This window comes from Octopus bimaculoides, chromosome 12 (assembly GCF_001194135.2).
Source record: "Octopus bimaculoides isolate UCB-OBI-ISO-001 chromosome 12, ASM119413v2, whole genome shotgun sequence".
NCBI lineage: Eukaryota > Metazoa > Mollusca > Cephalopoda > Octopoda > Octopodidae > Octopus > Octopus bimaculoides.
The window spans coordinates 56148202-56160737 of NC_068992.1; the positions used below are offsets into that span (position 1 = coordinate 56148202).

The following is a 12536-nucleotide window of genomic DNA, read 5'->3' on the forward strand; positions in this document are numbered from 1 at the left end:
TTTATCAGTTGTGCATGTTCTGTTAAAAAGAAAAATCAAACTCAACTCCATTGCTATCAAATAAAATTGCATTTCATTATTGAAGTTATTATATGTTTGTTCAGGTGTTTTTGTGTCTTGTATTTTCTTACAGAAAATGTACGTAAAGTTTGTTTCTTCTATTTAAATTTTAGAAAATCTGCCAAGAAACCTGAGAATACCATCAAAACTTTTATAGTTAGGGGCCTCTGTTGGTTTGGGATGATCAGTTATCTGCACACATCTAGGCTTGGGCAACACTTTTTTGAGAAAGACTGGCAGTTCCCTGTGTATGCAAATATCTCCACCTCACTGATGTTATCCATTGAAAAAGCTGATTTAAACAGATTCGTGCCCAACACTAAAATTTCTAATTGACCAGGAAAAGTTGACTTTGGGTCATCTTGAACTTGGAGTATAGTTAAATTCCACGAGACCTTTTAATCTGTTACTATACAAAATACTGTTCAATGTTGTGCTGGGGCTTTCTTTTGGTTTCCATGGTTTTATGCAAATGAAATAAATCTCCTTAGGTAAGATGGATGCCAATCAATTGAAATATTTTCTGCAGCTAGCATTGACCTTCACACTGCCAGTAAAAAAAAAAAAAAAAAAAAAAAAAAAAAAAAAAAAATCAGTTTTAACAGTGATATTTGCTTATAGTGAACTAATACAACCCTTGCACCTACTCTGTAAGATGGACTCAACCTTTCACAAAAGGTTTTGGTTGTAACATTGCAATGCTTCGTCAGCAACTCCTAGATCTACACAGGTATGATGGGTTTTGATAGACAGGGTATCATTGTACCAACATCAGATGAACTACAAGTCTCCTAACTTTACATAATCATGATAGAAACTAACAAAGTATCCAGAATATGAAATGAAATACAAGGCCACAATTTTACTTAGGGACATTGATAATATTCGTCTGAATATATGTAGATGTGCCAACAAAACTTTCATAGGAAAAACTGTAAGGTGTTGTAAACAGTTTAAATAGTTGGTTACAAAGGAAAATATTGCAAGCTATGATTGAGGTGCTTCCCCACTGTCAACTCAGTTATATGCAGTCAATATCCTGCATTATATATTCCTTGAAAGAGATGGGTTTACAAATGTTGAAAATAGGGACCTTGGTTCAAAATTCTCACTACACTTTGCTGTAATCCATTCTACTCTGCTACAGTTCTGGCTCCATGTACAGCATTAGTGACAGAAAAACAAACAAAAACAATCCCAACATCGCTTGACAACCGATGCTGGTGTGTGTACGTCCCGTAACTTAGCTGTTCGGCAAAAGAGACCGATAGAATAAGTACTAGGCTTCCAAAGAATAAGTCCTGGGGTCGATTTGCTCGACTAAAGGTGCTGCTCCAGCATGGCCAGTCAAATGACTGACACAAGTAAGAGTATTGATATTTATTTTGACTCCCTTTACTTTCCAGAAGGAATGAATTCTTTTGCATCCGCACGTGCATGCGTGCGTGTGTGTGCATGCATGTGTCCACATGCGTGTACGTATGGGCATGTGTGCACATGTACACGAGTCTATTTTGAGTGAATCCAAATAAAAGCTTTCTACAAAGACAATGTTAATAGTCTGTTTTACAGGTACTAATTTTGAAACGCTGATATATTTAAAAATATTAATTTATATTTTCTTGTTTCTTCCAGTCTGTAAACAAAATGGCTCCTAATCATAACGTTGGTATTAATGGGTAAGTTTTTGAATAATTCTCTTATGGTTGAATAAAGGTTAACGGTTGAGGTTTACCCCCCCACCCCATCTGCAATGAAAAGTCAATTTAGCTTCTGTCAAGGGAGAGAATTCTGAAATTCAAATTAACGATTGGTGTCATGCAGTTAAGAATTGGTCTGATCTCAGGTAGGTAGTGACACCACTGCAAAGCCCTCCTGAGCAAAGCAAAATTCAGATTGTGTACAGTGAGATCTGGAATGATTATTTGCATATTTATTCCGAACTTGTCTAGCCAGGTACTTTTTATGACGTACACTAGAGCAGCCATCATATTTTGTGTCCAAACTTGCTTAAACAGGTTAAGGATAAATGTGAATAATCACTCCAATTCTCACTGTACATAGTGCAAATGATTTTTCATGGGTTGACAAATATAGGTACCAATCAGTAAACAATTTTTATTGAAAGTATAAAGCCAGTGGCCTTCATTTAGGCTCCGTTATATCTGCTTTTGGTTGATGTGTTGAAATGGTGTTCCAGAATGCTGTGTGCTAGTGAGCCAGGTATGTTGAACACTGTTGTATTGGGTAGAAGTTATTCTGTGATGTATACAACAGCGACCAGCATATTTTGCATCTGAACCTGCATAGAGGCTTTAAGAATAAGTATGTAAATTGTTCTATAATCTTGCTGTATACATTGTAAATCTACCAATTCATCAGAAAATCCAATTAGATTTGTGGTAATTTTCTTTTTAAAATTAATATAGAAATTGAAATGTTGGTCATGAAGTACTGCATTATCTTGTAACTTTAAGATTAATTCAAAACGATATCAATAAGTAGGCTAAAGGGTTATACAAAGGACTTTGGAATCGGGCTTATTTGCAAAAGAAAGGGAGGCAGGGGTGAGGGGTGGAATAGTGAAATAAGTTATAATTCAAACTTCTGATACACTGATAACCTTAATATTATTTTGCAAATCAATGAAAGTGATAAAGTATGTCATCTTGCAGGATTTTTCATTTCTTAAAAAGTTGTATAATATCTACAAACCTCAAGATGTTCATGGTTGTCCTCTAAATAAATCCATCTTAACCCTTTATCGTTCAGATTGCCCTATCAAATGTAATGCTTATTTATTCATTGTTGTGCATTATGTAGCTTTGAGGTTTCACGACATTGTAGGGCGGGTGTGAAAGGAGGCTGGATCTGGTTTGACCATAAAACTGGTAAAATATTTGGGCCAGATATGACTAGTTTGTGCTAAAGGGTTAATTTGTCACCTTCTTTAATTTCACCATCAGCTCTTGAGTGACTATGGCAATATATTGTTGGAAGTATTCGGGCTTGGTTTTAGTTTAAGGATAAATTCCTCTTTCTTGACATCCTGAAAAGGGTTCTGAGGCTTGTTTTGGTTTTAATCCTATTGGAATTTGGGCTTTATTCCTATTGGAATTTGGTATGATCTTATTTAGCTCAAGGAAGTATCAGCTATGATAAATTTTTGACAATGGTAGGAATTGATTTGCTGGTGTTACTGCTATGTCCAGCATGTTGAATGGTTACATAAAGGTTCACTTGTCCAAAGTTGTATTTTTATCTTCTAGTCACATGGAAAGACTGCTTCTGAGACCAGAAGGAGGGAGATAATTCTCAAACCTGGAGACCTGGTTCCAAAATGTTTGTAACAGGGTAGTGTCTGCTGAAGTGGAAGCATGCAGGCCTAGTGGATAGGGTGTTGTTCTTACAACTAAGCTTATCGTTTCAATTTTTGGACCATTGGTGCATCCTGTTTTTAAGCAACACTACCTTTTTCACTGCTCCTGTCCACTTGGCTGTAATTGCATTCCGATGATAGCTGGGAAGTTAACCCTGTGATGGATTGTCCTCCCATTTGGAATGAGGTAGTGAGAGCAGTGTTGTAATCTTGGTCATAGAAACCAAGTTAAGGTCTGCCCTTACATGTCTAAGGGTTCATTAATGGCCAAGATTCTCTCAAAGCACTTGAAGATGCCAGGTGCTAAAGGAAATAACTTAAGTGGGTCAGTAGCATGAGTTCACTTAAATTATAATGTAATAATTATTGGTTAGTGGTTTGGAATGACTTGCTGAATTTTATGCAGTTCTATATTTTTTCATTTTGATTCCTTTTTTAAAATTTCTTTTTTCTTCCAGCTTTGGCCGTATTGGTCGTCTTGTATTAAGATGTGCCATCATGAAAGGGGCTAAAGTTGTAGCCATCAATGATCCCTTCATTGACTTGGAATACATGGTAAGTGCTAACTGATCTTGTTTACCACTGGGTAATTAGTTAATGATTCTTGATACAATAGATAGCCCTAGTGTTTTTTCTTAAATGGGCCATTGCTTTATCTTGTAATTGTTTTGGTCATTGGACTGTGGCCATGCTGGGGCACTGCTTTGAAAGATTTGGTTGAACAAATTGATCCTAGTACTTTTTAAGTCTTGTCATTTTTGTCAGGCTAAATTATGGAGACATAAACAAACTAGCAGTAGTTGTCAAGCATTGGTATGACACATGTGCTCATGCATGCACATGCATGCAAAATGAACCTCCATACAACTTCCGTCTACTAAATTCACTCGAGGCATTGCTCAGCATAGGGTTGTAGTAGATGCTTGTTGAAGGTGCTGTGCAGTGGGACTGAACCTGAAACATGCGCTTGCAAAGTGAGCTTCTTAACCACACAACCATCCCTGCTCCACAAAAGTACATCGCATCAACTGCGAAACAAACCTGGGCTGCCTGCATGGCAAGTGAGCATTCTTCCCCCTAACCAACTGCCCAGTCTCATGATACTGGAGAACACACACACAAATAGCATGAGTACAGTTTCTCTCTACTTATCTTTTTCACAAGGCACTGGTCTGCTTGAGATTATAGTTGAAGACTCTTAAAAAAAAAAAAAAAAAAAAAAGACACTCAACCATTACCAGGCATGAACTTGGTATTTAATCAAAAGACCTTTTGATTCTGTTATTTTACCCTCAATGATAATTGTTTTATGCACATGACCTGAAATTTTTGAGGAAGGTATTTAGTCAAGTAGATTGACCCCAGTGCTCAACTAGTACTTATTCCATAACCCTTGAATGGATGAAAGGTGAAGTCGACCTTGGTGGAGTTTGAATTTGGAATATAAGGCCGGAAGAAATCTAATAATAACAATGTAACTTTTGTTCTTTGTTTTAGCAAACTGCTAGATTAAAGCACATATTTTAATTTTTCGGAATTGCAACTGAGTTGAAATCTCAAACTAATCAGATATTGTATTAAATATTCTTAATAGATGGTATTTTGCTTTTTTTTAAAATTTCACCATGTATGCTTTCTGCTAACTAATTTCAGGTCTACATGTTCAAGTATGACAGCACCCATGGAAAATACTCTGGGGAAGTCAAAACTGAAAGTGGCAAACTTGTAATCGACGGCCATGCTATTGCTGTCTTCAATGAGTAAGCTTTCTAGATTTTCTATTTCCATATTTTAGTGTCAGAATGCTCTTGCTTTCTTGGTAAAATGACTGAAATATATAGATATGAATTGAATTATTCCTCTGCTCTGAAGCATTGTGCTTAGTTGGTTCTGTCCATTTTAATTATGGATTTGTGAACTGGTTAAATTGAACATTTCCCAAGTTTGACAGGAAACGAGTATATGGATGGGGTATATAAGTTAAGGCTAGTAAACTTCAACCTTTGCCACTATAGTGCACTATTTTAATTTTGAAATTTGAATTTGGAACAGTCCTGGGTGGGAGAGTTTGAAATTACCTTTCTATACTTCAGCTAAGATATGAGTTGGGTATGAGTTAAGGCGAATAAACTTTAATCTTTGCTGATATTGTGCACTATTTTAATTTTCGAATTTGTATTTGAGTTTAGCCGGGTGGGGGGAATTTGAAATTACCCTTCTATACTTCAGCTAATATCACTTGAAGATGGTTTTGAAATTGTTTTGACTGTGAATTTCATTTGCCAGGAAAGACCCTGCCAAGATTCCATGGAGCAGTGCTGGTGCTGATTACATTGTAGAGTCCACTGGTGTGTTCACATCAATTGAGAAAGCATCAGTAAGTAAACAACATGGACGATTTTAAATTTTATTTTTCTCATCACTTCTTTGTCTTATACTTTTACTAGATAAAAATTTGTGGATAGGTTTTATATTGCATATAATTTATACAAGAAAATATAACCTAGAGAAGTGAAAATAAGTCCATGATGTTAATTCTTTTAAGGGTGTTCAAAACATTGCAGTTTTTACTGTCTTACTGTTAGTAACTTCCATCTTACTCCTATCATTCTATGGGCTGCCCAACTGATCCTCAGCATTTGTCCTTAGCTCATCATTTAGGACACCCTTGGTCGATTTGTGTTAGCTACCCTTAGGATCTGATTCACACTCCTGTTATGTCCAGACCAGAGTTTTTAGAAGTTTCAACACAATACTTTTGCTGAGGTACAGTCTTTTCTTGTGCTCTCGGGACTAATATTTGCATACCGAGTCTTGCTCTGATTTTCTGGTTGCATTCTTCTGTTTTGTCAACATTAGAGCTTGGGCACCTTAAGCAAGTGTCTTTTATAGCCACAGGTTGACCAGTGTTAAGTGGATTTGGTAGATGAAAACTAAAATACATTGTATGCGTGTTACTGTCTCATAGTAGATGTAAATGAGTGTCACCATCGTACAAGTGGTGTTCTTTGTTTTTCATCTCCCATGAAAACTTGTCTGGTCATGGGGATATCAGTCTTTGGAAGCTGGTCGGGGTTGGTGACAAGAAGGGTATCCAGCTGTAAAAAACATTCCATCTCAACAAAATCTGTCCAATCTATGTAAACATGGAAAAGTGGATGTTAATGATAATGAAAGCTAGGGTTAATTAAAAACTTGATATATGCTGGAGATTTTCTCTGCATTTGTAAGTTTCGTCTGTGTGAAAAATTAATAATATATGGGGGTTTGTTTTTATTGAAGATTCAACCATCTTTGTAAGATTGTAAAATAAGCGCTAGTAATGTATTCTTTATACTTGGAATAAATTGATTTGCATAAAGAAAAACTAGATACATTTTTAATCTCATTTTACTTCCAATTTAAAACCTGAACTTTTCTCTTTTGAAATGTATAAATGATACAATTTCTCATTCATGTTGTTCTATAATTTTCTTTTCCACTTTGAAACTTAAGTATAACTACTTTCTCTTTTTCCAGGCTCATTTCGAGGGAGGTGCCAAGAAAGTTGTGATCTCTGCACCATCTCCTGATGCCCCTATGTTTGTTGTTGGTGTCAACCATGAAAAATATACCCCTGACTTAAAAGTAGTCAGGTAGGTTATCTATTGTACTTACTTATGTACCTACATGCTCTACTACTTAAGCATGGATTAACCCTTTAGCACTCAGATTACTCTACCAAATATAATACTTATTTATTCTCATCATCACCATTGTTAGCTTAGGTTGGATGGTTTGACAGAACCTGGCAGGCGGAAGAGCTATCCAGGTCCCATGTCCATTTTGGCATGGTTTCTGGTTTTGAATGCTAAAGGGTTAAAGCAAAATATTTTTTCCAATTACCATTCATAAATAATAGCCATTTTTTTTTTTAATCTATGAGCTTAGAAAGCCAAAAATAGCTTGCAGCATTTTTGAAAGTTAATGTCGCAATTTGTATTTGTGCATTCAAATTTTGAAAGCTATTTTGACCATTGAGCTGATTTCAATGTTTCTGGAAGTTTGCTTCATATATTAAAAGCTAATTCCAGAAAATTCCTAGCTCATGGGTAAATCTTGGCATTGAATTTGTACTTGCAGAATATACTATTTTGATGTTAAGCCTTCAAACAAAAGATCCTTACTTAAATGATGGTAGAATCAAATATCTAATTTTAACCTAAACATGTTGGACATCTCAAATTAGCATTTCTAATGAGGAAATTTGGTCCAGTAAATATTACCAATTTCCAGTATTTTGCAGACCTGTTAAAATGTCCTGGTTAAAGTAACCAATAAATGTGCAGAAACCGAGACAAGTATTAATGTCTATTCATCCACAATTTTTAGAATTAATGATTAACTTTGTTGATTAAGATTTAAGCAATTTTTATTATGGTTATGCAGTTCGGTACTATATAACTTTGCTTTCCAACTACCTTGGAATCAATTCTACTTACGTGTAGGTTATCATTAAAACCTAGTTTTTTTTCCTTAAACCAGTAACAGTATAGTATTGGTGATGAAGTGAAACCTATTGGCTTTGTTTACTGTTAGCTCAGTGAGCTGGGTTTTTTTTTTATTATAAATTATTATTTGTTCCTTTCTTGTCAATTTGCAGCAATGCCTCATGTACAACCAACTGTCTTGCTCCTCTTGCTAAGGTGATCAATGACAAATATGGCATTATTGAAGGTCTCATGACAACCATCCATGCCTATACAGCGACACAGAAGGTTGTTGATGGACCCAGCTCTAAGGTAAGTGCATCATTTTTAATATACCATTTATTGTTGTTTGGTTAGGTCTGCCCTATGGTTGGAACATTTAATTGAAATTTATTGTATTAGCAATGAATTTCATTGTGACCCAAGTTGGGATGCCCGTTTCCATGCTGGCATGGGTTGGATGGGTTGACAGGAACCAGTAATGCCAGGGGCTGCACCAGATTCATGGCTTGGTTTCTATGACTGGATGCCAAATGCAAATACAGTACTTACAACAAATGACGTAACACATACAATAAATTGATAATTAACACTGCATAAAGGTGCCTGGTTCAGTGGTTAGAGCAGTGAGCTCACAATCACGAGGTAGTAAGTTTGATTCCCAGACCAGGCTTTGTGTTGTGTTCTTGAGCAAGACACTTTATTTCATGTTGCTCCAGTTCACTCATAGGAATGAGTTGCAATATCACTGGTGCCAAACTGTATTGGCTTTTGCCTTTCCTTTGGATAACATTGGTATGGAGAGGGAAGGCTGGTATGCTTAGGCGAATGCTGGTCTTCCATAAAAACTTAGCCCAGAGTTGTCCCTCGGAGGGTAACTTTCTAGGTGCAATTGCATGGTTATTCATGACTGAAGAGGGTCTTTACCCTTTTTTCTTTAATGCATAAAGTAAACCATTAGAGAAACGCCAACAAAATATAACTTCTGCCATTCAGCATAAACATGCCCTACACTTCAATGGCAAGATGTAGTTTAAATGTGGAGCAACTCTAAAGCTTATCTGGATCTGTCTTGTAGATATGTAGCAAAGTAAACAGCTTATGGTTTGGGTGCCTGATGTTTGGGAATGATGTTGAGAACTCCCCATAGGCAGTGGCTCTTGTAGATTTTGTTCTGTTGCTTTAATTTACTGCATAGCGGTAAATTAAAATGCTATTTCAATGTATGGAAGAGGATCAGTGGGAGTCATTGCTTCACTTAATATCTAAAGATGGTATCGACTCCCTTGATTATTAGGAAGATGTACAAATGGTAGTGGGAATAATGTGGAAAGGGTCTACGATATTAGTTTCTTGGTGTCAACATCATAGAATTTTACGTGATCCTGGAATACAAGTTCTTGGGTTCTCTTCATGTTCAGTGCCATGTTTTTTGCATTCTGTGTTTCTTGTCTTTGTGTCTTTAGGAGGATTCTTTATTGTTAATGAAATGTGGGTGAAAATTCAGTTTTAGGTTAGGTGCAAATTATAAGGCTCTGTTGGGCATTAACAACAACAATAATAATGCAAATACAATAATTTAGCTCCGATTCCCTTAAATGGTTTCATTTATCTCGTGTTACTGAAGTGTTTTTATTTTACAATCTCATTAATAAGTAATGTTTGACATGAATATCTGAATTGTTAGGGCTGATATTACAGAACCAAATTAATTTTTACATGTTCAAGTTTTTTTTTCTAACTCACTGCTGATTTCAAATCCCATCTGGGTGAATTTGCTTCTCATTATTCTACTTTTGATAAGCTATCTGTAATGACTGAGCAATTCTTTATTGTGATTTCGTGTCAAAAATTAGCAGTTTGGAAAAAAAACCATTGCTGATGTCTATAATGTGAACTTTTATGTAATAATTTCTTGTTTCAGGATTGGCGTGGTGGCAGAACTGCTGCCTGCAACATCATCCCTTCATCAACTGGTGCTGCTAAGGCTGTCGGTAAAGTCATCCCAGAGCTGAATGGGTGGGTGTTTTTTTTTTTTTTTTTTTTTTTCAAACATTTTTTTAAATGCTTCAATGGAGTTTTATTCATAACTAGCTAAGGATTGGTCGTCTAAACTCTGGACTTATAAGGCATTCACATTCTAGAATGAATGTATTTATATTCAATTACTGGATTTAATGTCTCTAAATTTTGTAAGATGTCAAATATTTGGTTTTGGGTTTTGCTTTGAATTTGTTTTAGAAAGAAAATAACCCTTTTTATTTGTCCTTTTCAGAAAACTGACTGGTATGGCTTTCAGGGTGCCAGTCCCTGATGTGTCTGTTGTTGATCTGACATGCAGGTTGTCCAAAGAGGTAGGTCATTGTGTGATTATCTCTTATGATAGATGCAAGTACAATTGGATATGTATCCAAGCAAAATTGAATCTACAATTAGTTTTTAATTAAACGTTTTTATGAATAAACAGCAACTTTAGTAAAATTGAAAATATCAATTTCTAGTTGTTTTATTAACTTAAAATGTCATAACAATCATAAATTTATTTCCAGCAATTTATATTTTGACTAACTGAAATAAAATTCATTTATAACAATCATGTAGATATATTAAAAATGGATTACTAGCTGTTTGTCAGCTCTTTTTAAGTTAGAGAAACCATTGATACTTACATTGAAAGATAATTTATTAGTGAGCTGAGTTTTGATTCTCTGTTGCAAGTTGTGTGTGTGTGTGTGTGTGTGTGTGTGTGTTTGTTTCTGTCCTTTGGAAATGTGTATCTTGGTATCAAGTTCCTGAATTCTTAAGTCATTTGATACTATTCGCTTACAGAAGAAAATTTTAAAATTTCATGCTTTTAAAAAAACCCCAAACATTTGAGTTAAATAAATCTCTACTAAAGCTTGTGACAGTTTCAATTTCTGGTTATACTTATATCACTCATTTGTTATACACTTGAAAGAAATATGATTATCAAAACTTCAATTTATTGTGGAATATAGATTCTTGTGTCGCAGTACATATTAGTTTTTATATTATACTAATAAAAAACTTAAATTCTTATTACCAGACTACCTATGATGAGATCAAGGCTGCTGTTAAACATGCTTCTGAGAACGAGATGAAAGGTATCTTTGGCTACACTGAAGATGCTGTTGTCTCCACTGATTTCGTGTCTGATCAAAGGAGCAGCATTTTTGATGCAAGTGCTGGTATTCAGCTCAGTCCAACATTTGTCAAACTTGTTACTTGGTAAGTCAACCTTGTCATTTATGTGGTGGTGTGAGTTGTTTTCGATGTTTATATTATGTTTGGCGTTAGGAAGGGCATCCAGCTGTAGAAACTCTGCCAAATTTAGATTGGAGCCTGGTGTTGCCATCCGGTTTCACCAGTCCTCAGTCAAATCGTCCAACCCATGCTAGCCTGGAAAGCGGACGTTAAACGATGATGATGATGATATTCTGCACGGGGGCCCACTTCTAAACAATATTCTGCATAATACACTGTAAGCATATTAACGATTTGCTGTTGAATGTATTCATGATATGCCGTTTCTTAGCCATTAGTCCATTCATTTCTTTAAATATCTTGGAGATATTGGCCTTAAGTATTCTTTTTGTCAGTTTTACATTTGAGTATACTTCTAATTTCTCTGTCCTTATTAGATTTTTTTTCATTATTTACGAGTGAACATGAAGTTCATTTTGGCTTAATAAAAAGCTGAAGTTCATGCATTTTTAATGTTTCAAGGGCATATAATTGCAAATGTTACACCTAGCTAAAGCTTTGAAGTTTTTGGGTAGTGCGGCCCGCCTGGGGAAGAGCTGTGTCTCGTGCGGCCCGCCTGGGGAAGAGCTGTGTCTCGTGCGGCCCGCCTGGGGAAGAGCTGTGTCTCGTGCGGCCCGCCTGGGGAAGAGCTGTGTCTCGTGCGGCCCGCCTGGACAATTACTATCTGAATAGCAACTATTTCTGAACATCTTGCTAATAAAAAAAAAATTTTGTCTCTTTTCAGGTATGACAATGAGTTTGGTTACAGCTGTAGAGTGATCGATCTTCTTCACCATATGCAGAAAGTTGATTCCAAGTAACTCCACTTTTTGCTCACATGTAGTCTTTCTAATGTCTTGTAAAGTGGTCCCACCTTCAGTTTTAGAGGATTGCCTAAGCAGATGGAACCGTTGACGCCTGCTACAAATAAATTAAATAAAATATGAAATACAAACTCCTTGTTTCTTTTCATTGTCGTTGGCTTCACCACTGTTATTCTATTTTCACCCAGTTAATAGTATAGGAGTCATTTCCCTCATTTCAAATAACTTTTAATATTTATTTACATATTTTTACTTTGAGTTCAAATTATAATCAGACGATTTTTGCTTTACATTTTCAAGTTTTTTTCACCTTTCTCTGAAGATGGTGGTATGTGGTTTTAAGGAATTTAATTACTATTTCTAGCAGGCCAAGCGCTCATGTAGAGGCTCATGTGGTGGATCAGCTCCAAAGGACTTTCATGCTGGTGTGGCTGTGGGGTTAACAAGTTTGCTTCCTAACCACATGGTTTCAAGTTCAGTTTCACTGCATATCACCTTGGGTGAGGGTTTTCTTCTGTAGTCCTAGGCTGACCAAAGCCT

At 35.8% G+C, this 12536-nt stretch overlaps 1 protein-coding gene across 3 annotated transcripts in view; it reads left to right on the plus strand.

The window, feature by feature from the left end:
• Window positions 1-12127, plus strand: part of LOC106884397 (glyceraldehyde-3-phosphate dehydrogenase) — a 28296-nt gene extending 16169 nt beyond the window's left edge. For all 3 annotated transcript variants that reach the window (XM_014935758.2, XM_014935757.1, XM_052972191.1), the window contains 10 exons: window positions 1696-1739; window positions 3898-3994; window positions 5093-5199; window positions 5726-5816; window positions 6959-7074; window positions 8082-8220; window positions 9833-9927; window positions 10184-10262; window positions 10976-11157; window positions 11918-12127. In XM_014935758.2, coding sequence (XP_014791244.1) covers window positions 1708-1739; window positions 3898-3994; window positions 5093-5199; window positions 5726-5816; window positions 6959-7074; window positions 8082-8220; window positions 9833-9927; window positions 10184-10262; window positions 10976-11157; window positions 11918-11993 — 1014 coding nt within the window. In that variant the 5' untranslated portion in view covers window positions 1696-1707 and the 3' untranslated portion in view covers window positions 11994-12127. The remainder of the gene's footprint in view (window positions 1-1695; window positions 1740-3897; window positions 3995-5092; window positions 5200-5725; window positions 5817-6958; window positions 7075-8081; window positions 8221-9832; window positions 9928-10183; window positions 10263-10975; window positions 11158-11917) is intronic.
• The last annotated feature ends 409 nt before the right edge of the window (window positions 12128-12536 follow it).